Source organism: Tenrec ecaudatus, chromosome 6, assembly GCF_050624435.1.
Source record: "Tenrec ecaudatus isolate mTenEca1 chromosome 6, mTenEca1.hap1, whole genome shotgun sequence".
NCBI lineage: Eukaryota > Metazoa > Chordata > Mammalia > Afrosoricida > Tenrecidae > Tenrec > Tenrec ecaudatus.
Genome location: NC_134535.1, coordinates 151,871,253 through 151,897,163, shown reverse-complemented (window position 1 = coordinate 151,897,163; position 25,911 = coordinate 151,871,253). Strand labels below are relative to the sequence as shown.

The window sequence follows — 25,911 nt, the reverse complement described above, 5'->3', positions numbered from 1 at the left end:
GGGATTCCTAATCACTTCATATGCATGTGTAAGCTGGACCACTAACAAAAAAGATGGAATGAGAAGTGATGCCTTTGAATTAAGGTGTGAGAGAAGGTACTCAATATACCATGGGCTTCCCGAAGGAAGACACTCTCTTGGAAGGAGTACAGCCTGAATGCCCCTTAGATTAGAAGATGATACGACTTCATCTCATGTACTTTGGACACATTATCAGGAGGAACCAATCCCTGGAGAAGGGCATGTTGGTAAAGTAGAGGGTTCAAGATAAAAGAGGAAAACCCTCACCAAGATGGACTGATACAGTGGCTGCAACAACAAGTTCAAACATAAGGCTTGTGATGATGGAGCGGGACCAGCAGTGTTCTATTCTATGGCACAGAGAATCCCTGTGACCTGGAACCAACTCAATGACCCCTAACAAGATAAAGTTGGAGGTTCAAATTCATTCTTTTGCACATGGATCTCCAGTTTTCATAGCACTGAATGGTCTTGGCATTTAGGTTGCATCTCAATTAACCATAAGTGTATGGGTTTACATATTTATGGACACTCAATTCTATTCAATTGCTCTATATACTTATATTTTTATTCTTTTCAACAACCTTACTGGCATATAATTCACCTATCATAATTCAATAGTTCAATCAGTATAAACCTATATCAGACTGTTTTGACTAGTTTATCTTATATGAAGTTATGAAATTTGGAAGTGTGAACATTCTAATTTTATTACTGTAACTGCATGATTGGTGGTTCAAACTCACTAGTCTCTCCCTGGGGTAAAGACAAGGTTGTCTGCTCCCATAAAGATTTACAGCTTCAGAACCCCTATGTAGGATCCAAAAAAGTCCAAATTGATCTGATGGCAGTAGGTTTGTATTTCTATATGAATTTTAGGAGTAGCTTGCCATCCAAGTATAAAATCAGTTGGGATTTTGGTCAGGATTTGACTGAACCTATGTATCAGTTTGGAGTGTGTTGGCATCTAAACAATATTAAGTTTCCAGTGCATAAACATGGGATATTGTTCTATTTACTAAGTCTTCATTAATTTTTCATCCATGTTCAATAGTTTCAAGTGTGCGTGTTTTATACTCTGATTAAATTTATTCCTAACATGGTGATTAAGTTTATGGCTAAATATTGTATTCTTTTTTATATTATTGTAGCTGCAATTATATCTTAATGTTTATGTTGTTAATTGTTATAGAAGCACATTTGTATATTTAGTACTTTTGTTTTTAATCCTATAACTTCAGTGAACTCATTTATTATTTGTAGTAGCTTTTAAAAGAGATTTCGGTGTATAAAATGATGTCATCTGTGAATAGAGACCATTTTACTACCTTATTTTTAGCATCTAGGCAGGAGAAAGATGAAGCTGATTGTAAAGATTTACAATCTCAAAAACCCCAAGGAGTAATTTTACTCTGTCCCATTGGGTTGCTATGAGTCAGAATTGACTTGATGTCAGTGGGTTGGGTTTGGCTCACATTTAGGTGGCTTTTCTTTTCATGTCAAATTTCCCTGGCTAGAACTTCCAGTACAATGTAGGGGGAAGAGAGGACATCTTTGCCTTGTTTTTATATTAGGTGGAAAGTGACCTTGGTCTTTCATCCTTAAACACGATGGCAAAGCATTGGCGATTTGAAACAAATGGGGGAAAAATCACAACACGCCAGAATTCACGGGATGCAGCAAAAACAGTGCTCAGAGAGAAAGTTATAATGGTGAATAGTGTTAAATACTGAAAAAATTAAAGTTTCATAAAAAGAGGGGTGAAAGTAGATTTGGCAATCGTATCCTTTGCAGAGCAGATTCCAATGGACTAAGGCAGCAACCTTGAAAGGTTGCTTGACTCATAGCTCCAACCTTGAAATCTTGAAACTGGCAGTCAGGACTAACAGATGACCCCTTAAGTATTTCAACTGTAGATTAAAAGACCTTAAAGCTTTGGGGGAATCGGGAGTTCGGGATGACTGTTAGTAGGTGTGGTGGGTTTGGGGCTTCTTTACTGAGCATGCCCATAGGAGCATGCCCATAGGAGTCCCCAAAGAAGAAAATACATGGGAGGAGAGAGGAATGCTGGTGGAGTGAGGTTATGGAGAAGTGCAATATGGACTCAAGAAGACAAAGAAAGGATTTGATCTGAGATAGGACACCTGGGAGGGGATGAAGTAAAGGGTGGCAAAACAAGACTGTGAGTGGGAGAGAGGAAGCTGCGGAAACATTTTTGATGGACTAGATTGTCTTGGTAAATGCGAAGAAATAATTAGTTGCTGAGCATGAAAGGAAATGACTCAGGAATTAGACAAATAAAACTTAGACAAGTTATCTAGTGAATGGAAAAGATGGTTTTTATCATTGAGATTTTCAAGAAGATGATGTCGAATTCCACAAAATATCCTCTTATTTCTGACATGCGTTGGGCCTTCTAGTGACTATTAATAATATAAACAATTATTTTAGGTAACATCTATTGGAGGCCTACAGAACACTAAACATTGTGCTAAGCACATAAGAGTATAATCTCAGTCAATCCTCATAGCAGTCTTTCTGATAAGAATGATCATTATGCTATTGTACAGATGAGTAAACAGGGAGAGAAATGAATAATGTAGTTGAATCTTAGTACTAGTTGTGCACTTTGGGCAATTGACTTAATCTGTTTATGTTCCAGATTACTCTTGGTGAAGAGGGATAGCTATCATATTGGCATAAATGCCTGTGGGGTGTTAGAGCTATCTGTCTATCTATCTATCATTTACTGTGAAACCACCATAGAATGTGAATGGCTGCTAAGCCAACATTTAATCCTAGATCATTATGATTTGAGTTTATATTCTCTCCTTCAAGGAAGACCAGTTCTTGCTCCTCGGAAGCAAGGGTCTGTGTTAACCTCTGCTGCCAAATGGAAACCATAACGTCAACCTGGGGTCAAACAACAGCAGCCATTACAGACTTTGCCCCAGATGGTATCCTCCGATGGGCATTCACCTTCACACGGTGGAGGCCACAGAAACCTCATCTCAGGTACTAGGTGTGATCCCTGTGCTGCCAGCGTGTGACACCCGGGGACTGTAGTTTAAAGGTTCTACACTGTACCTACTTCTAAGTCCCTATGTGACTTTGACAAAGTCATTTGCTCCCGCCCCCCTGGTACAGTGAGGTGAAAGCAGCAATGGCCAGCATCTCAGGGAGGATTCTAGAGCAGGTTGTTGCAAGTTGCTCACGCCCTGAGTGACTCTTGGAGTCAGATGCATGGAAAGTCCCTGCCAGCGCAGTTAACAGGTGGCTAAGTCTGGGATGCTACAGAGACACAGTGGATGGCAACTCTGCATGAGACAGTGTGCTCCTGTAAGGGTTACAGCCCTTGGGACCCCCATAGGGCAGTTCTTCTCTGTCCTATGAGTCAGAAGTGTGTGTGTGTGTGTGTGTGTGTGTGTGTGTGTGTGTAGGAAGGGTTGAGGACCTGAGGCGGGCTGCGGCAGGGATCAGAGCCTCGAAAGGCTGCTGGCGGGGGTGGGGGACCTTTGGGCTTTCGGTGTAGTTTTGAAGACACTGATTAATGAATCTGCTGGCCCTTGCGAGCAGCAGGTCAGGATAACAGCTTTTTTGCAGGTGTGTGGAGAGATGGGTACCTGGGGAGAGTCAGGGTTAGGCCACAGCCAGACTGGGACAGCAGGAGAGCTTGAACTCGTCTCCTGGATGTTCAGTCCTTCCCTTCAAAGGATCGCCAATTGTTTTTCCAGGCAAAAGCTGGAAATCCTGAAACCTCCATGACCCGAAAGAAACACACATGGTGTGGTTGAAATCACTGCTCGTATTTATTGAAAACGCAGAATCAGAATTTTTTAAAAAGGCATCTGTGGGGACCCAGCTTCCCAAGTCCCTCAAGCACTTGCTGGAAATCACCCTCAGGCTTCGTTCCCTCGGCCGATGCAACCAGGAGGAGCAAACTGGAGGATGCACCTTCTATTGCACCCCACTGTGAAGAGTACATCTAGTGAAGGTTGGAAATGCAAGTACTCCTGAGCAAGAGCCCCCATCACCACCACCAATTCCATCCAACCCAGGGCAGAGATTTCTTCCCAGGTTCTTGACAGTAGCCCCATAGCCACCAGCCTCAAGTGAGCATATGGGTCATGTCCCTAGACTATCATAGCACAAAGGACAGGTTTTCCTCAAGGAAGAATGAAAGCCTGGCAGCAACTGTCCTTCGGATGCAGAGGGCAGTAGCCAGGGCCCAGAAGTACCTCCTCAGGCCATTGCAGGGTTCCAGTCCTGATGAAGGGGCAGCAGTTCCTAACGGTGGAACAGCACTTGCTTTGGGAGATCAACATCGGAAGATGACTACCGACAGCCACATAGCTGACTTCTTCATAGACACCTGGGACTCGGTTGCATGTGCGTAAGCTCCTAGCTGGCGAATATAGTGAATGTTCTCTTCTTCATTGGCTGCGTTGCTTTCTAAGGTTCCTCAGTGGTACAAACAGCTAAGTGCATGATTACTAACCAAAATGCTGACACTTTTAATTCACCCGGAGTCACCTTGGAAGAAAGGCCTGGCAAGATGCTTCCAAAAGGTCACAACCATGAAAACCCAAAGAGCGTGGTTCCACTCAGTACACCAGGAGTGTGATGAGTCAAAATCAACTCCAAAGAACTGATTAAAAAAAAATCTTTGAAAAGCTTTCAAGGAGGGTGAAGTGTTATAATTATATATAGAAATTGAACTAAAGGCATGTGGATAATGTGCAATTACTGGTGTCAGGGCCCGAGTGGATGGAATGTTGTTTACATAAAAAAGAAGAGAGGAACTCTGTGGAACAAGATGCTGGGGGGTTCTGGGTAGGAATAGGAGGTCACCCAACCCTAATGTGTAAGAAGGGTCTTTGTAAAAGGGACGCTCACAGTGTATTGGGTCGGTTCACTTCCAACTCAGAGGTGATCAAAGTCATTATCGAGCAAACAAATGTGTCAGAATTTAGCAGGGGCTGAGCTGTTGCTCAGGTTCCCCATTGACTGATGAAACATAACAGGGCCATCAAGGCAAATCCCCTCTAGACGCAAGTGACCCGTAGGTAATGTCTTCAACTCTGGGGGACTGGAGCTGGGAATCAGGTATAATCCATCTTGTTTAATTATCTGCCTGCGGCTCGACTCCCAGCTCACGTCCCTTCTCTGTAATGAGCTCACTACGCCTTAATGTGCTTCAGCTGCGAGGGGATGTTGGCAGCCTTGCACATCTTTTTTCATAGGCATTCATGGGTGCTGTCCAATGCCACCAGTCCCCTTGCAATGGTGCGGAAAAGGACATTCCAGAAGGTTCTTTTACTTGCTTCCGACCGCCTGTCAAGATTGTTCGGAAGCGTATTGCTTAGAAATCACTGATCTTGCTGAAACAAACCCTAAGCCCGCGTATGTATCTCCTGCACATCTAGACATGCTAAAATGTCCTTTCCCTCGTCATTGCACTTCCCCCAAGGCAAGCCCTAAATCACAGGGTTGTGGCCAGATACTAAGCTGAAACTGGAAGTTAAGCAGGACCGGAAGTTGGGCTGAGACCGGAAGTTGGGCTGAGACCGGAAGCTAGGCTGACTGGCAAGCGCAGGGCACTCTGGGAACCGCCTGCCTCCAGGATTCCGACTCTGATGGGGCAGGCCGTGGGGACCGTGATGCTAAAGGCAGGAAAGCTAGTAACCAAGGTGGCCGCCACTTTGACCAGTCGATTCTACCGCATGCAAGGATTGAAATGTGTTCGCCTGCCAAACGCCCATCAACGTCCGCTCGACGGCCCGGCCGCGCTCTACCCACGGAGGTAGCCGGCCGAGCGGTGGCCGCGCTGCGGCTTCAGGCCGTTGATGTGCGGGATGGGGCCCTCGGGCGCCGCCAGCTTCTCGCTGAGCTTCTGGTTCGCCAGCTCCAGGTGGCGGCTGGTCTTCCGCGCCTGCCGCAGGGACCGCTTGACCTTCTTCACCCGCTCCCGGAGCTGCCGGTTCCGCTTCTCCAGGGTGGCCACCTTCTGCTGCAGCTTCTTGACGTGCTCCTCCTCCTCGAACAGGGCCTTCTGGACCGACGAGCACAGGAGCTGGGGAAACAGAGCAGCGTGAGCTTCCCCAAACCCGCTCCCAGCAAACCTCCCCAGGGCCCGGGACACTGACAGCCAGGTCCACCCCACGGACTCGGACACATTTACCGCTCCCACCTCTCACGAGCCGCCCATGCCCGAGTGCAAGTCTCAGGTCCGCTCTGGGGGGGTGTCCCCCGTGTGGAGCCCCTGGGGGGTGTGAACCGGCGCTCACCCCAAAGTAAGAGGTCCTAGTCTACCCAGAAGCACCTCCAAAGAAAGGCCTGCAGAGATGTTTCCGAAACAGCCCTGGAAAACCCTGTCAAGCACAGTTTCAGCATGCAAGACGGAGATGGGCCCTTTTCCATGTTTGCCGGGTAGATTCAGGCTCCAGAAGAAACCCTGCCCAGGCTGCAAAGACCAACTCCGCCACTCTTGGTTTATATGCGTATATCCCTTGGGTGATTTTATTTTTTTAAAAAAAACCTTCTAAATATGTTTCCTGCATATTGTAGGAAAAAACTACCACGAACCCATGAGTAAAAGGCCCAAATGTCACACAAAATCACCCAAAGAATAAAGGTCAGTCACAGAAAAGGAAACTGGGGGAAACAGAAAAGTTTCTCCCAAGTTGTCCCCCCCAAATATATGCCAAACTTAGCTGCTTGCTACCCATGACAGATGACTATACACTTGGAGGTCAACAGAAGTAGATCAGGGGTTATTTCTCCCTAAGGGTTATCAGCCATCCAGAGCAAGCAGACACCCTGTTTATCCAACAAGTAGGGCCCACTCCCTTCTGATAAAGATAGGAGTTAACTGTTTCCTTGTAGGAGACCCCAGAGAGGTCAAGCCCACCCAAGGGTAACCAAGGTTAGGCTGCCATCATGAATCTAGGGTCCACCCTTCTTGTCACATGTATACCTCTAGTCCCTCCACCTCACCTCAGCCCACACTGTGCACGGACCTGGCTGGTAAGATCATGGCCATCCAGGAGGTGAACGTGCTACCGTGAAATGTGTCTGACTTATTTATTTGACTCTTCTATCTCGCATGCTCTCTATGACGCTATTATAATCTTTATATATCTCAACCGTTGCACTTACTGGACCCGTGATTAGTTATGTGGGGCTGGCATTCCCCCCACAGGAAACAAAAGTACTACTTAAATACAGAAAAAAAAATGCCCCACCTAACTCAGCATAAGATAAAGCTCAAAGCCACACTCAAATACGATTTTTCACCTGTTAATTGGCTCAATCGAAGAGCTGGAATATAGGGGAATGGACATTATTATATGCAGGGGTTTCAAAAAATCTGTGGGAAAAATCCCATTATCATTTTGTTTCTTTTGGCAAGAGTTTTTACTTCTTAAAATACAATATGGTTCATGATCCAATTACTTTCTGTTATGAAATTTTTGTTGATACCAGTTATTTTCATTACTAGAAGGCATACTGAATTGAGAAGTGTTTCTGAAATGGTTACAAAACATGGATTAAAACAATAGTTTAATTGGCAAATCGCTATCTTTTTATTCTGTTTTCCCACAAACGTTTGAAGCCCTCTCATACTTTTGGGGTAATGTGGAAGCCTCTATAAAGAGCAATATGACTGTATCTATCAAAACTGGATCTGCCCAAGATTTAGTAATTCTGGGTCTTTTATAGAAATATTCGCACATTTTTTTTGCTGCAGAAAGAGACTGAAAACAAACTTTTCAGATATCCATGAAGAAAGAACTCGCTAAATAAGCTTGAAGAATGAAGTATCAGGATTGGATGAATTTCAGTAACTCCCTCCAACATGTAGATGATAACAACCTTGCTCACTAAAAGTGAAGAGGACTTAACATACTTAACTGATGGAAATTCCCTAGTATGAATTACTTAATCCTCAAAGTGAGGAAAACGCAAATCCTTACTACTGGACCAATTAGCAACATCATAATAAAAGACAAGTCAGTGATTTCACTTTGGATCTGCAATCAATGCTCATGGAAGCAGCAGTCAAGAAATGAGACGACATATTGCATTGGGTAAATCTTCTGCGAAAGCTGTCTTCAAAGTGTCACAAAGCAAAGATGTTACTTTGAAGATCAAGGTGTGCCTGACCCAAGTCGTGGTATTTTCAATCATTTCATATATACAGAGACCTGGACAATAAAAGAAGAAAACCAAAGAGGAATGGATGCATTTCAATTATGTATGATATTGTCAAGGTCTTGCAGAAGAAAGAACAATTCATTTGGGGAGAAGTATGCTAGCATGACACTTAGAAGCAAGAATGGCAAGGCTTTATCTCACGTCCTTTGGACATGTTACCAGGAGGGACTGGTCCTTGGAGAAGGATATTGTGCTTGGTAAAGTAGACGGTAAGTGAAAGCGAGGAAAACTCTTAGTCAAAGATAGGTTAACATGGTGACTGAAACACTGGGCTTAAAACAGTGATTGTGAGGATGGGGCAGTACCAGGCAGTATTTTCTTCTGCTGTGGGGTCGCAGAATGGAAAACATCTTGATGACACCTAACAGTAACAACATAGGATTGCTATGAGTCAGGATCAATGCAACAGCAGTGGGTTAATTTGGTGTGGATTTGTAGGTGTGTTCTGCTCTTGTTAGCTGCATTCAGTCCGTCCCTTATTCAGAATATCCCCACATGCAGTGGTACCAAATACTTCCCACTGCTACACCTTACCCAAGGCAGGTTGCAAATCAGATCATTGTGACCCGCTAGGTTTTTACTGTTTGATTTTTGCAAGTAGATCATGTGGGCTTTCTTTCTAATCTGTCTTACACTGGAAGTCAACTGACATCTGTTGAGCCTCACAGTAACACACAATCCTCCACTGACAAACAGCTGGCGGCTGCACATAAAAAACCCAGGCAGCAGCTGGCGGCTGCACATAAAAAACCCAGGCAGCTCTTATACACAGACACCGTGGTCATCATTGCCTGATACTGGCACAATGATAGAGGCGCAGACCAATGGAGTAGAGAACCCAGAAGTAAATCCAACCACCTACAGACAACTGATCCTCAACAAAGGGCCAAAATACATAACACAGGAAAGAGAGAGAGTCTTCAACAAATGGTGCTGGCAAAATTGAATTTCCATTAGCAGGAGAGTGAAACAGAAACCATATTTTACCCCATATGCATATAGGAACTCAAGCTGGATTAAAGGCCTACGTGTAAGTCCTAGAACTACAAAAATCATCAATGAGAAAATAATGCCAAGCTTAAGGACCCTAATACAGGGCAAAGCACACTACCGAACATAATGAAAAACACACACCCAGCAGAAGACAAAATGAATGACAGGGACCTTTAAAAATAATACGCATGTATCAAGGGCAGCGGAGAACTGGGCGAGGGAGACGTTGGATGGTATAAAAGATATGATAAAATAATTATTTATAAATTATCAAGGATTCAGGGGGAGGGAGAAGGGAGGGGAAAATGAGGAGCTGATACCAAGGGCTTAAGTAGAAAGCAGGTGCTTTGAGAATGATGATGGCAACATGTATGAATGTGCTGGACACAATGATATAGGAATGGATTGTGAAAAGAGTTGTATGAGCCCCTAATAAAATTATTTTAAAAAGCACACCACACACTCGGGAGAAAATGGCACTGATATATCAGACAAGGGACTAATATCTAAAACCTATCAAAACCTGCAACACCTCACAATACAACAAGGAATAATCTAATTTTAAAATGGGCAAAAGACATGATATTCAGGCAACCAACTAGCCTATGAAGAAATGCTCAGGATCCCTAGCCACTGGACAGATCCAAATCTAAACAAGATATCCGCATCCTCTGGCATTTAAAGAAATATCCAATAAAACAATAACAAAGGCTGGTGAGACAGTTAAAGATGATTGTGCCAACCTGGCCAATAAACCCATGTGGGGTTAATTGAAGGGCAGCGAAATAAATGGCTTGGTGAGCCTCGCCTTTCTAGTTCTTGGGTCTCTTGCTTTGTGATGGCTGGACCAGGTTGCAGCTGCCTTAGCCAGTTCCCTGCTTCAGCCAGCACGGCTCACTTCTTGCAAGACATCCCCAAGGAGAAGCCACATGGATCTATCCCGATGCAGCCCTGGGTGCTGGAGCACCCGTGTGGAAACCCTTGCCAGCATTGAGATGTTTACATGTTCACTGATTCAGATTTCCTCTTGTAGTCGGCATCATTGCATGTGTTTTGTTAGATGGAGGAGGACTTTGTAGATTGGTGTTGGACATATGGGCTAATGTTGGACTTGTGGGCTTGGGCAACACTGGGTTGAGATGTTTTCTTGTGTACACTTACCCTTTATATAAAATTCTCCCTTATACATATGAATTTCTATGGATTTGTTTCTCTAATGTCCCCAAACTGACACAGCTGGAGAGGCTTCCGAGAGATTGGAGTTCTCATCCACTGTGGGCGGGACCATACAAATATACAACCCCTGTTGAACGCAGATTGGTGCTTCCTCCAACAACTGGGAGCAGAAATTCCTCATGGCCCAGCAATCCCTCTGCAGGGTATAACCACAAGAAGCAAGAGCCATGGGAAAAGCAGACACATGCACATCCATGTTCACTGCAGCACTGTTCATAATCACAAGAAGAGGGAAACACCCTGAATGCCCATCAGGGAGAATGGATGGAGAACCTTTGGTGCATACACACAGTGGAATATTATGCAACACTAAAGAACCATGATGAAACTGTCCAGTACTTCATGGCATGGGTGGACCTTGATATGATGCGAAGTTAGTTACAAAAAGACAAATACTCTATGAAACCACCGTTACAATGAAAACACAAAGGTTTTCATAAAAGAGTCAGACTTTGCTGTGCGGACTATAAGAGGGAGAAGTTGAAGCATTGGGTGAGGAGGGGGTAGAACCACACTAACTGGGGTGACAGGGAAGATAGTTTTCCATCATTAGATAAAACAAAGGGGGCAGGGAAAGTGATGTGGTGGTTTGACAAATAGTTTAAGTTGTTGAATACAAAAAATGATTATCTGAAGTGTAAAGCCCTACCTAATTCACAATTAAAAAATTTTAAGGTTAATCTATAATTTAAGATGAAAAATTTTTAACATTTACATTGAGGTAAATGGTGAGTAAAGAAAAGCTAATGAAAAGATGAAACCCGGGGAGGAAGGGGACTAATCGGTGCATGGAAGGGATTGGAATGGATGAGTAGAATCAGAATGTGTATTATTTAACATAAACAATGAGCTGTTCCGTAAACTTTCACCCAATTCACAACAGAACCTAAAAAGTCAAGGCGGCTCTTTCTGGATTGCTGTGTAACCATTTTTGAGTCATGTTAATATAAGAAACAACTGTGCTTAGTGATACCAAGAATGTGGCATCTACATGTACCTATGTGTGAAACACTGGCTCGAATGGTTGTGTCCAAGAGGCAGAAGTGGAGGGCAGGAATGAGAAGGTTTAGTCACAGTGTAGCTTTCAAGTAGGTTTGAATCTTAGGTATGCACTAGTATTATCAAAAAAATAAAAAATCTTTTCACCTCCAATCTCCCACTCATTCCATATGCTAGCTTGAGCCCCAGCTTCCTCCTGCTTAGATATATATCCTGTGGATTCCTACCATGTGAGCTGCAATGTTACAAAATGGTTGAAAACTTGACTCAGAGACTGAGCGCCCTGCCTCTTCCATTGACTAGCATTGTGACACCATGCAAGCAGCATCACTTCAAGATGGAAGACTTTCACCCCCCAGCTGTGGGGAGTGCTGCCAGCTGCTGAGCCCCAGCTGAATTCCTCTCCAGCCACCTCACCCAAAGTCACGTGTCCCAGGCATAAGTGACTGGCTGACACAGGGTATAAAAGCTGGGCTCCCTCATCAAATTTGGAATAATTCTGAAGCTTTAACAATAAGGCTGAACACAGCCCAACTTTCCTTTCTGCCCGATCCTACTTCCTCTACCCAGGCCCTTACTAGGTATTGATCCCAGGAACGTGCTCTCCAAAGCCTCTCTACATTACTCTCCATCTCAGGGTCACTGCCCAGAGAAGTTGCCCGCTGCACGCAGTTTCCTCTAGGGGACAGTGAAATAGCCATGGTACCTCTATGGAGTGAAATGTATCCCTTGTAAAGATGTCCTGAAGTGCTGACCACTGTCCGGTGAATGTGACCTTGTTGGAATTAGGATTGTACTTTGCAGTTGTTGGTGGTGAATTTAAACAGGTAGGGTGGGTCCTAATCCTAGTCCTTTCTGAGTGATTGTTTGTACAGGAGGACACTTTAGAAGCAGTCACAACCACGGGAAGACAGAGGTCAGGAGAAGATGAAGCAGCTATAAGCAGCAGAAGAGGGTGTCTGGTGGCCTCCAGAAACATGGAGAGAGCCAGGGGAGGGCCTCTCTCCAGGCTCCCGAGGCGCCAGAAGGAACCAGCCTGCCTGAAACACTGACTCAGACTTCTAGCCTCCCATACTGTGAGAAAGTAAAGGTTGATTCTTTAGTGGCCCACTTTGGGATATTTCTGTATGGCAGTCCTGGGAACTACTTGTTACGTGTTTAGAACCATACCTAGCACTAGGGGTGGATTGCCCGGTGAGCAAGGCAAACGCAAGCTTACTTGTGATGACTAATTTGCACCGAACAATTTCATGGTCTTGAAAGCTTAGGAAGTAAACTCAAGTAAATCTGAACTTACCTTGTTTACAGGGTACGCTGTGTCTGTCAGGGATCATGCATTTGACTAAGAGGTTTTGATTTTGTCGAGAGGTGCTGTGGGGTTGGGTGAGAGACAGGTGCCAGTCACACCAAGACGCAGACTCTTCAATGTGGTGAAAGAGTGTGTAACTGTTCACAGCAGATTACTTTGTATTTGGGTTATTCACCACTTCCTGCCACATAGTAAATGCTCACTAAATATTAACCAACCTCACAGGGGAAAGTTAAATCTCTGTGAATCTCTGGGACCCAGCCTACATCTCTGCCCTCATCTTTCTGTGCACAATCATAGCCCCAAAGCCACTTGGCTGCAGGCTCTTCTACCAATACATCTTCTACTTTCCCAGCTCAGGGCCTCGGAGGGCTGCCATCTGCCTGAGAATCTGGTCATTATTCTGCATTTCATTTTCACAATGCTTCTTCCAGGGTCCCCAACTGTACACAGCAATTCGTATGCGTGTGTGTCTCCTTCACACCTAGCACCACCAGAACAACGGAGTATACTCCTCAGCATCTTTTTTAGCTCTCAAACCCCTTTAGGCCTATTTCATATTGGTTTTTGTATCCTCGTAGCCTTCATCATTTAGACATACAATTAAAAAAAAAATCTGTGCCCAGATTCCCCAAACTATGTCATTTAATAATGAACTTTGGCCTCCTGAAGAAGGGGTGCCACGTGTACAACACTGCCCTCTTCTGGCCAGTACAAGACCTCTCCAAAGATGAGAAGGTGAGCAGGAGAAAGTTCTTGGAGGACTCTTATTATTTCTACTGTTTATGAACAGGTACTGTGTAGCTAATTTACTGAGGGTTCCGCATGGCCAGCTACCAGATAGGCACTTTGTATTTTCTCCTCCACTAAGTCTGTCTGTAAGTGAAGACCAATATCTCAGTCAAGGATAAGATGAACGATTACATGGAAAGTCTGGTATGATGAGTTGACTGGAGGTTTTGAAACTGTTAAAATTTTGAAAAAGAAATAGACTCCAATACTGTGCTTAAATAAAAGGCCAAATAGAAGTGCAAACCATGTTTTATGATATCCTTCAAACACTCCATTTCCAAATAATAGATAAAAACCTGGTGGGATATGACAAGCATTGCACGCTTAATTGGGGTTCTTGAGTTCACTCGATAACACAGCATCCTCCTCAGATAGAAACAGAACTAGTAGATGTCCCTCTTACCATCTTATCATGGGGCCAACTGTTCCCCACTCCAGACGACAAATCCACATCTCCAGCAAGAATAGCACAGCCTGGCCAAGGGGAAGAATTTCTTCAGGATGACTTGAAGAAACCATGAGAGTACAAAGGACCACCTTAAAGGGTGTGTAGCAGGCTGGGGAGCTTGAGGGTGATATGCAGGGCCGTTCCACCTCACAGAGACCCTGTGTCCAAGTCTTGCCATCCCTGCCTCAAAAAGCATTCTAAATGCACTTCTTTCCAGGAATATTTGTTTGTTCTTTTGACAGTCCATGGTACTTTCCATTTTCTTTGTCAGCAGATAATTCAAACAAATGGATTCTTCTTCAGTCTTCCTTATCCAGGATCCAAATTTCACATGCAGATGACACAATGGGAAATACCATAGCTCAGGGCAGAATTCCCTTAGTCCTCAAGTTAACACCTTTGCTTTTCAACACTTTAAAAAGGCCTTGTGCAGCAGATTCATCCAATGCAATGGGTCGGTCTTTTGATCTCTTGGCTGCTGCTTCCATGAACATTGATTGTGGATCCAAGCAAGATAAAATCTTGATGACTCAATCTTTTCTCCATTTATCATGATGTTACTTATTGGTCCAATTGTGAGGATTTGGGTCTTCTTGACATTGAGTTGTAATCCACATGGAAAGCTGCGGTCCTTCATCTTCATCAACAAGTGCCTCGAGTCTTTTTCACCTTTGGCAAGCAAGGCTGTATCATCATCTGTACATTGCAGGTATTAATAAGCATTCCGCCAGCCCTGATACCACATTCTTCTTCATATCAACCAGCCTCTCTAATTATTGGCTCAGCAGACAAATTGAATCAGTATGGTGAGAGGATACAACCCTGTAGCACACACGTTTCCTATGTAAACCATGCAGTATTCCCTTGTTCTGTTCACATAACTGCCTCTTCATGCACGTATAAATTCCACATGACCACAATGTAGTGTTCTGGAAATCCTCTTCTTCTCAAGGCTATACATAGTTTGTTATGACCCACACAAATGCCTCTGAGTGGTCAATAAAATGCAAGCAAACATCTTCGTGGGATTCTCTGCTTTCAGCTGAAATCCAGCTGATATCAGTAATGATATCCCTTGTTCTCTGTCCTCTTCTGAATCCACCCCGAACCTCTGGCAGCTCCCTGCCAATGCACTGCTGCAACCTTTGTTGGATGATCTTTAGCAAAATTTTACTTGCATGTGATGTCAATTATATTGTATAATTTGAGGATTTGTTGAGTCACTTTTCTTTAGAATGAGTGAAAATAGAGATTTCATCCAGTCACTTGGCCAAACAGCTGTCTTCCAAATTTACTGGCACAGACGAGTGAATGCTTCCAGGGCGTCATCAGTGTGTTCAAACATTTCAGTTGGCATTCCATCCATTCCTGGAGCTTTGTTCTAGCTTAATGCTTTCAGTACAGCTTGGATTTCTTTAGTACCAGTGGTCCTTGCTTATACGCTACCTCCTGAAGTGGTGGAATGTCAACCAGTTCTTTTTGGTATAATAACTCTGTGCATTTCCTCTATCTTCTTTTGATGCTTTCTGCATCATTCAATATTTTCCCCGTAGTCTCATTCAATATCAAAACTCGAGACTTGATTTTTTTTTTAGTTTAAGATATGCTGAGCGTGTTGTTGTTGTTGTTGTTGTTTTTCTAGCTCTAGGGCTTAGCATATTTAGTTATTTTACTTTATCTTCTTGAGCTGCCTTTGAAATTTTCTGTTCAGCAATTTGGCTTCATTAGTTTCTTTCATTTGTATTAGCTAATCTATTAAAAGCAAGATTCAGAATATCTTCTGACATACACTTTGACCTTTTCTTTCCTATATTTCTTTTCTTTCTTTCCTATATTCTTAATGACCTTTTTCTTTCTTCATGTATAATGTTCGTGATGTCCCCTCACAGTTCATTAGGTCTTCTGTCATTAGTGTTCAATGCACCAAATCTGTTCTTGAGATGTTCTCAGTATTCAGGTGGGATAGACTCAAGGTTGTATTTCGGCTCTCGTGGACTTGTTTTCATTTCCTTTAGCTTCATATTGAACTTACAGCTGAGTAATTGATGGTCTGTTCTACGGCTGGTCCCTGGTCTGGTTTTAGCTGCTGATGTTGAGTTTCTCCATTGTGTCTTTCCACAGATGTAGTGAATTTGCTTTCGTTGTAGTCCATCTGGAGAGGTCCATGTGTATAGTCACCTTTTGTGTTGTAGAAAAGGGGTATTTTCAATGACCATGTGGTTGGTCTTGCAAAATTCTATCACGAGGCCTGCAGCTTTGTTTCTATCCCCAAACTATATTTTCCAACTACTGTTTCTTCCTCTTTGTTTCCAATTATTGCATCCTGATTGCAAATGTTTATCGATGCATCTGATCGGATGTTTGATCAATTTCAGGCTGAAGACATTGGTAGAATTCTTCCATTTCTGCATCTCTAGCTTTAGTGGTTGGGGCATACATTTGAATAATAGTTGCTTGGATTTCCTTGAATGTGCAAAACACAGATATAATCCTACCACAGGTGGTATTATATTTCAAGATAACGCGTGAACGGTCCTTTTGGATAATGAATCTATTGCCCTTCTGGTTCATCATGGTATTGCCAGCATAGTAAACCATAGGACTGTCTGATTCCAAATGGCCAGTCCATTTCAGCTCACTAATGCCCACAATATGTTTATGAGTTGTGATTTGTTTTTAATGGTTTCCAAGCTTCCTAGGTTAATGATTCAAACCTTCCAAGTTCAGATTAGTAGAATTTTGCAACTGCTTGTTCTCATTTTGAGTCGTGCCCACCGGCAAATGAAAGTCGGAGGGCTTGACTCCGTTTGCCTTGTCATGGTCAACCCTGCTTTGAGAAGGCAGCTCTTCCTCAGGCATATTTTGACTGCTTTCTGATTTGAGTTCATCTTCCGCACTCTCTCTGGCAGTGTTCTGCTTCTATTCGTTGGTATTTGAAACACCAATGACATTGCTTCACACAGAGACAGCAACACGCAAGCCACCAAAGGACAACAAACGGACAGGCAAGGGGCGGGGTGACTAAGATGGGAGTGATGCATTCTAAAGCAGACTTGTGGTGTGGAAGGTATGGCTGTATGACTGGAGACCCTTGGGAATGGTACCTTTTCCTCATCCACACAGCCTCTCTTTAATATGGGAAGGGCTTGAGTAAGAGTACAGAGACACAGAAAGATGTTTAGTAACTTGTCTACTATCACCACCAACAAAGTCCTGGCCTGGGGCTCCTCACCAAGTAGGTCTCTGTCTGAGCAGTCACTTGGCCTATTGCACCAAGTAGGAAGTCTACAGTTTACAGGAGCCAAGTTGGTCTGAGTGTAACTGGAGCCTAGGTGGTCCAAGCAGCTTGTGACAAGCTGCTACCCCTAAAAGTTGGTGGTTCAAACCTACCCACTCATTCCACAGTATCTAGAGGAGGCCTCTTGGGCCCTGGCTGTAACTGCATAGGGAAATTCCATTTATCTGTCTGCGAAAGCAAGAACTTCTCAAAGAGAACTCTGCTTTCAAACACAAGTGTTTCTCTAAGAAGGCCTCCTTTCTCAGGAGTGTTATCAGAATACAGTCAATCTCATTAGCAAATTGCTTTGGAAAAACAAGGACCCCTGTTTTGCTCCTTTAGCTCTGCGGTATTTTCCAGTAAACTGAGGAGGCCGAAAGACCAGGCCAGGCTGTAACTGGTGCTGCAATATTTTCTTTGAAGAATCAAAGAGAAGCCAAAATAAAAATTGCATCTAGAGCTGCCCCAAAGCTACAGATTCCTAAGATGCAGGTGCCCGAACAGCCCCATCCTCAGGTGGCCGCTCACCTTGCTGCTGGCTAAGCAGGGGAGCATGGCACCTGCTGGATACTTCAGATGGTTTACTAGTGGAAGGTTTTCTTCTGGAAGGTTCCTCCTGGTTATCGGGCATCTGATGCAGTGTGTGTGTGTGGGGGGGGGGGGTCGGGGGTGCCACAGGGATTCTGATCTTATTTCCAATAAGACAACAGGTAGGGATAAGCTGGAATACCCCTTCTTCATCTTCATTTTAAAAAGACACCCCTTTCAACTATAAGACCAACACGTGCTTGTTACAGGAATTTTTTTAAATTTATAGGACAAAAAAAAAAGTCGGGGGTGGAAGGTGGGGGATGAAACTGCCCTGGAAACTCTCTCCAATGAGATAGCCACAGTCCACATTTTAAGGCATTTCCTTCTGCTATCACCTCCATGCTCACAAATGATAACATTTTTAAACAGAATTAAAATCACGCTGTTAATAGACTTGAGGTTCTTCTTCTTCCCCCACGACCTCTCTGAGGCCAACCTGCCTGGTGTTCATTTGTACATGTCCACGGAGTGTTCTGATGGAGGTCGGGAGGGACCAGCAAGGTATGCTGTCAACAAAATCACTAGTTGTCAATCCTCTCTGTCCTCGGTGGCATAATGATTTTGAGTAGGGTTGAGATCCACAAGGTCACCAGTTCAAAACTACCAATTGCACTGAGGGAGAAAGGGCTTTCTACTCCCATAAACAGTTAAAAAGTTAAGTCTTGGGAACTCATCATGGCAGGCAGTTCTACCTTGTCCTGTCGGGTTGCTGTGAGTTGGCATCGACTCGATGGCAGTGAGTTTGGTTTTTGTTTTTATCTTTATTACCGAAGGTGATGGGGAGAGATGCCAGGCTGGGGTTCATGCAGCTGTGAGGCTGAGTGAGTACAGGGTGGCCCTTATTGTCACCTGTTATCAGTGACAGGGCATACCCATGCAGAGTCCCTCAATGTGCCTCTACCTGAATGTTCCCATGCATTCTCTAGCATCCTCAGGAAGCTCAGGTGGTTTCACAACCAACATCTTGAAAGATTAAGACAGTGAATGTCTCAGGTTACCATCTAGAACCACCCTGGCCATTTCTATGTTTCATCTACTTTTCTCTGCCCTGCCAGCAACAAGCATCTTGCACACCCAGTCCATGCCTGGCACCTCCTGGTACAGAGAGTTTCTGAATTATTCTGCAATGGGCCAGTAAGTTCTGTGTCTAGCTAACCCAAAAGGCAGTGTGCTACAAATCACTCCTGGGGGGCAATAGACACACCAAGTCATCACCTAGGAGTCTCACCTTCACAGCTGCTTCAATTGGTATCAAAGCAAACCCCACTGACCTAGTCCATCCTGATGTAGAGCAGCCCGAGACAGAAGAGAACCACCAGGGCTATAAAGATGACATGGCTTCCAAAAGTTGATGGGACAAAATGGAATGAAGAAGCCTTGGGGTTTTTCCATGACGCCTTCGAAGCCCCTTCCTTTTTATGCAAACATATTGTCACATTCTCTTGTCCAGTGTAGCTGGTGAGTTTGAGCAGCCGACCTTGCAGTTCACAGCTGAACGCTTAACCACTTCCTTGCCCTGCTGCTTTTATTTACATAACCACCTGTAAAGTAAAGATACAGTGCCCTTTCTGGAATGCAGAAGAAAAAAAATGAGGGAAAGAATCCAAAAGTAACAACACAAATAGCTTGCCTCTCTGATACAGCACAAATAGTAACACAAAAGTAACAACACAAATAGCTTGCTTTTCTGTTTCTGTTCTTGGAATTCAGAAGTAAGAGGGAAGAGCAAAAATGGAAAGAATTAAAATCGAGAGCAGGGATCGGCAAAGTATGGCCCCCTGGGCCAGATCATTTGCCTCTAGTTTTGGCAAATGAAGTTTTAAACAATTTTTATTGTTAATTAAGTGAGGGGTTGACCTTGCAGATCATCAAGATTGTATTCAACAGTACAGACTACTTATCAAGCCCCTCCAATAATTGACTCTACCCCCACTTTAATTTCTCTCCCCCCACCCAAGTTAACTGTTGGCAGCCCTGTAGCCTATTGCTTCATCCTCCTGCCCTTGCCCCTGCCCCCATCCGCTCCCATAAGCTCTGTGTCCTTCCGTATGAAAGTCTTTGACTTGTGGAGGGGTTTTGTTCACTTGTTTTCCTCCCTTATCACCACAGTCAGTATTTGTCCTGTTGTGATTGGCTAACTTCACTCCACAAAGGGCCATCCAGGCTATGAGATCCCATCATTGATGTTCAGCGGTACCTTGTGTGTCTACGCCAGCTTCCTCTCCCCTTTCTTCCGCTGGTGGACATTTGGGGACAAAGTTTTCTTAGAAGACACGATGCTCGCTTGTCTATGATTTCTGACTGCTTTGGGACCAGAGTGGCAGAGTTGAGTGGTGGTGACATGCACTGTCTGGAAAGTAAAACCTAACATATTCAACATCTGCTTCTGGACAGAGACAAATCCCTGAATGCTGATCTAGATCAAGGCGAGGGAGGGGCAGAGGCACCAGCTGGTGACTGGATGGGTGCGAGGGCAAAGGTAGCCACAGCCAAGAGGAGAGGAGGAGCCTTGAGAAGGAGAAGCCCAGGAGGCCCTCCCCCATCTCCCCTTAGACTGTTGTCACCACATGTGCAGGACTGAATCGTGGTTTTTGCTTTGGCCTCTCTGGCCAACGATTCTTTCTGGGCTCAGGCCAATTCCAAACCTCCAGATGGAAGTTCACAAAACAGCTCTTCCCCAAACGACTCACCAACACTTTCTAAAATTGGGCTGTATCAGGGATCTTGGATAGACATAGATTCTAGTTCAGCACATCGGGGGGGGGGGGTGATTTCTCAAAAAGGGGTCAAACCAGAAGGAACTGGTTCGAAGTCCTGTTCTAAAATGCTTCCCCAAGGGCATTGGAAAAGTCAATTTTCTAGAACGCACAAATGACCAGTGCCCAGGAACATCGAACTCCGTGTGGAGACATACTCTGAAGAGGGTCACTCTGGTCTTGGGATTTCCTGACTCCCAGGGTCTGGAAAGACTGCAGCACATAGCAGAGACCAAGAGCCAGTCACGATCGGTCTGAGTCAGGGACACCTTGGGGGTTTGCTGGTCAGCCAATAAGGCACAGCGATTCTTGTGGATGTCTTTGCTCGCCACCCGTCTGAGAGGAAGTGGGCGGTCGAGCCAGATCAGGACGAAATGACTCCCTGACAGCGCCTATAGCAACCCCAAGGTCATACTCTGAGCTGCTGCACAAACACCCAGCCCACGCAAGCAACACGGAGCCAGTTCTTCTGAGGACGCTCTGGGTGAACCACCTGAGATTCCGATTGCTCTGTTTGACTTGGCATCTGGTTTTCAACTCCACCCAGAGTGCAGAAAGCTGTCTCCCTGATGCCCAGACGGGCTGTGGTGGGAGGGAGTGGCAAGTGGAGGAGAACGCTGGGGCTCCGGACCAGACAGGGGGGAGAAGCGAAAGCTGGTCCACGTTCCTTTTCCATGGGACCACCCTGCTGAACGCACTTCAGGGGAGGAGGCAGCATGGCATTGGGGGTAGGTGCACGGGCTCTGGAGGCAGGCGAAGCCCCAACAGAGTCCTGGCTCCCATTGATCTGGCACCGGGGCATGTGTGTCCACACTGCAGTCTGAGCTCAGCCCCATTATGGATAAGCACAGACAGTTAAGCCTCTTCTTCAAATTGGTATGAGGCCTTCGCCTTTAGTGTGCAGAAAACCCTTGGCACAGCACCTGGTATGGAGTCAATCATCCTGCGTCCAAGCTGAATGGTGACACCACCGCTCCTTTACCACACTGTGTGGGGGCCCACATAGCTATGTCTGGGTACTGGAAGTCCTTCCACTTTGAATACCTCCACCTCCTGGCCCTTCATACCTTCATCAACTAGCTCATTTCTACTTGGGTTTCCCTCAGGAACCGCCTCCTCTGTGAAGGCTTCCTTGGTTCTTCCAGGCCGAGTCAGGTAGGGGGTTCCATCGCCCTGCTGATTACTTTAGGCCATAACTGTTGTCAGCTCAGACACACTCTCTTTCCTGGGAGCCCCAGTGGAGCAGTGGGGTAAGTATCAGACCACTGACAGGAAAGTGGAGAGTTCAAACCCATCCAGTGACCCTCAGGAGAAAGATGAGGCCGTGTGTGCCTAGATTGTAAGCCCCAGGCACAAGGGCTCCATCGTTCATCTCTGTGCCCAGCACTAGTACACAGTTATAAAAGAATGGCCGAAGGGATTCTGGTTGAAATAGAAACAAGTCCCAGTAGTCAAAAGTGGCAAGTGGGAGCCACCTCTGGACAGTGGGGATGGGGTATCCATGATCTCCAGGAAGCCCTGATCTCCAAAAATGAAGTCAGCTTTGATGGCTTATTTGACTGAGAGCAGGAGTGGGTTCTAAAGATTCCTGCAATTCGTGTGTATTTGTGTATTGTCCTTTTGTATAGTCTGGTCCTGGATCCCACAAAAGTTGCAGTCATGTTGAAAATTAATAGGAAAATGAGTTTATGGGGGAGATGTTGAGTTACTGAGAACCCAGGTGAATTTGGGGGGTGGGGCCACAGAATGGTCATCCCTGCAAGTGGGCCAGAGAACAGCAGTGACTGAGGACAGGGAGGAAGCAGGGGATCTTAAGCGATCAGGGTGTAAATTCTGAAGAAACCCTGATTAAAAGCAGCAAAGGCTGTAAGCACCCCCCGACACCCCCCCCCCCACTGACCCAACCAGGGCAAAGAGGAGTGCATGAGCTCAGTGCAGTGGCCCAGTGGCAAGAGCATCGTGCTGCGCTCTTAGAGAAAGCCACTGCAAAGGGCTTCCAGATCCTGGTTCCTTACTTCGTGAATCTTGTGAGATGACGGCATGGGCAGAAAGAGCTCTTTGTCCAATGAAGTTCCTAAACACAGCCTCTTATGCCTCCGTCTTTGATGTCAAACTCATGTGTCTATTAGCTACATATGCTGGTCCTGCATGAACCAGACCTCTATAATCCAGTCCTAGTGGCAATCCGCTTTGACCGTAGCAGAGCCTCCCAGCACACAGCAAGAGCAGACTCCTCAGGGGGACACAGACATTGACCGCCTCGGTCCCTTGCCAACCCTGCTGTCAGCTGGGGGCAGCCCTCTGTGTTCCTCCCAGAAAGCTTGGCAAATACCAGTGGCCTTTGTGGTGTGGAGAAGAGTGTGAAGTGCCAGACCGTGACACCCTCCCCTGCCCCCCAGCACTTTCCTAGACGTACCGAGGGTGGAAATCCCAAAGTGCCCAAGCCTCCCTTAGTGAGAGAAAAGTCTCTTCCTGCAGGTGGGAAGGAGTGTGTTTTAGTTTTCAGGGTGTGTGCGTGCCCCAGAAATGCACGCCAGACCACCAACATCGCAGTGGCCTAGCTCGGTGCAGGGTACCTCCCTCTACCGCTGCCCACCTGACAACCTGGGGCAGTCAGAGCCCTCTCTGAACCTCGGCCCCAGTTTCTGAAAGACCATGTTAGATGACTGTGCAGGTTTCATTAAACCCCGTGATGACTTGGTGCTGAAATGAGCAAGCCACGAAGAGGGCTGGGGTGCTCTCTGGAGCACGACAGGTCAGACATGGGCTCCATACAGACTGTGGCAGGAATCCCCCTGGGCCGGCCAGGTGCTCCTCTTGGTGACCGGAAGCGCATCTTTTTCTAAATCTCCCCGTGGCCTGCTCCTGTGTGTGCATAGAAAGTCCTCAGGACACACACATCTGATTTATGGACATCTACTAACCCTTTCTCACGGCCTTCACACCTTTTCTGACCCAGAGCCACCCTGTAGGATAGGGCAGCCCTTCCCCTGTGGCTTTCCGACGCTGCACATCTCTCTGGGAGTAGAAAGCCTCGTCTTCCTCCCACTTAGGGGCTGGGGGTTTCCAACTGCCGACCTTGAGATTAGCAGTCCAAGGCCTTACCATGATTGCCATGAGGCCTCCTCTCTGAGCCCTTTACTATAAGTTTGCCTTCACTCTGAAACCCTTGAACCGCCCCTGACTCATAACACATTCTTCATCACAGGCCCTAGCACTTGCTGCACACATGGTGCTTCAACCCCTGGTGCCAGGCTGTCAGAACTGTCTGCACTTGCTCCCACTTACCCACACATGGGACTGACAGACTCACTTGGGTACAGATCTCCCGGGGGTGGGGGAGGGGCGGGGCAGGACGGGACTGCCTGTACCCAGCCCCTGTGGCATCTTGGGCTATGGGGGAAGTGGGGTGGGAGTGGTGGAGGCAGAGAATGTCTGTGAAGAGCCTGCTGACTCTTACCTTGTCCCCCCAAACAGCAGTTTAGGGGTGTGCTGCTGGGGAGTGGGGTATTCATTCTTGGCCCCACCTAGATATACTGAGCCTGGTGAGTGAGCCGCCCTGAGCCCTCGGCCATCACTGACTCTCAAAGCTCATGTCCTGGTTCTCTGCTTCCACTCCAGGCACTATCGACCTGGTGTGACCCAAGTAAAAATGCTCAACCTTGGCCTGTGGAATTCTGTCTAAAGGCAGCCCCTCCCAACCTCTGGGCACACCCATGAGGCTGTCAGTGAGGGCCCAGAGGCTGCTCTACAGATGTGTGTCCGGGCACCAGGTCTAACTAGGAGGGGGCTTCTAGCACAGAGCCTGGCCTGGAGATGGCGCTGGGCTGCTGTGTTCTACACTACCCTTACCTGGTGATGCCAGCCTGACCCGTCTCTGATCTGACACTCAGGTGCCGTTGGGCCCTTCCACAGTCACAGGGATCTGGATTTGGGGGTTCGGTGTCCTGCTCTTCCCAAGAGGCAACTAAAGATCAGGCTCTACTTTTCCTCTGGACGGCTGCTGTGTTTTCCTGGCACTGGTGATACTGGCTGGAAACCCCAAGGGTTCCTGCCACCCGCCCAGCAGGGGAATGTGGGCAGATTTACAAGCTGTGGGCAGATTCATGTTTACTTCCAGGCGACCGATGACTTCCACACGGCTACATCTGTGGCCGAACTCAGCTGAAAGCCTGTGTATCTGGGACAGGTTATCAAACTCAGATGCTGTTTTTTTCTGCTACTGAACAAAGAGAGGTAGCCCTGGAGCCAAGACAGCCCCCAAGCCCACCTCTCCTTAGAGGACAAAGGACAGCGGCATAGGGCTGGCATTTAGAGAGCCCTGAATTCAAATCCCTAGGCACACTGGTGGTGCGGTGGTTATGCACATTGCTAGCTGCAAGGCCAGCAGTTTGAAGCCATCAGCTGCTCCGTGGGAGAACGGTGGGGCTTTCTACTCCCGTAAAGAGTGACAGTCTCAGAAACTTGCGGGGGCAGTTCCACTCTGGGCTATAGGTTCGCTATCAGTTGGCATTCATCAACTCGATGACAGTGAGAATGTGGGTTTGGATTCAACTCCATTTTGTGTTCTGTGGCACTTTTCCTTTTTCATAAACCAGAGACCCTGATTATATCAGTGGGGTGTGCATAGTTAGGTGGATTTTTGTTCTTCCATACTGCCAGCCTCAGTCAGTACCCTCATCTCCTAGAATCAGTTCTCAGTTAAATGCTTTATAAAGTAAAAGCATGACTGAAAAAACTTTAAGTAACAAATACAAACAAATCTAAGCCCAGAAATATAGGTGTCTGCCAGCTCTCAAGGGCGTGGTATCCGGTACAAATCCTCCAAACTCCAAGACTTCAGCAACATCCTACATGTGAATGGCATCAGATTAAAAGTGCTACTGGAGCACATTTATGGCCAGACCCTGTGCTGACTGAATAATGGCTATTATCTATGGAGAAAAGTTTTAAATACAAACAGCTCCTGCCTTATGAATAAGATCCATTCCTAAATCTGTCTTTAAGTTGAACTTATATGTAACTCAGAACAGTCAGATATGATTCATACCTAATGTCAGCTAGTCAAATGTCTATCTTGGTATATGGTATACAGTGTGTCTTTCTATGCAAAAGATATTAAAGAAATATGTTGGTTACATTAGGACATCTTTAACATAGTAATATAGTAACAGCAACGTTTTGATGCATGTTACAAAGTAGTGCGATTGTGAGTTTTATGTATTTTTTAATATTATATTGAAATTTTAATATTTTGTAGCTCTCTGGTAGT

The 25,911-nt window shown here is 45.7% G+C and overlaps 1 protein-coding gene across 1 annotated transcript in view; it reads right to left on the bottom strand.

Annotated features, from left to right (window-relative positions):
- Window positions 1-3,816: 3,816 nt before the first annotated feature.
- CCDC3 (coiled-coil domain containing 3) overlaps window positions 3,817-25,911 on the bottom strand; it is a 106,340-nt gene continuing 84,245 nt past the window's right edge. The window contains exon 3 of the mRNA XM_075552369.1: window positions 3,817-6,094. Coding sequence (XP_075408484.1) covers window positions 5,813-6,094 — 282 coding nt within the window. The 3' untranslated portion in view covers window positions 3,817-5,812. The remainder of the gene's footprint in view (window positions 6,095-25,911) is intronic.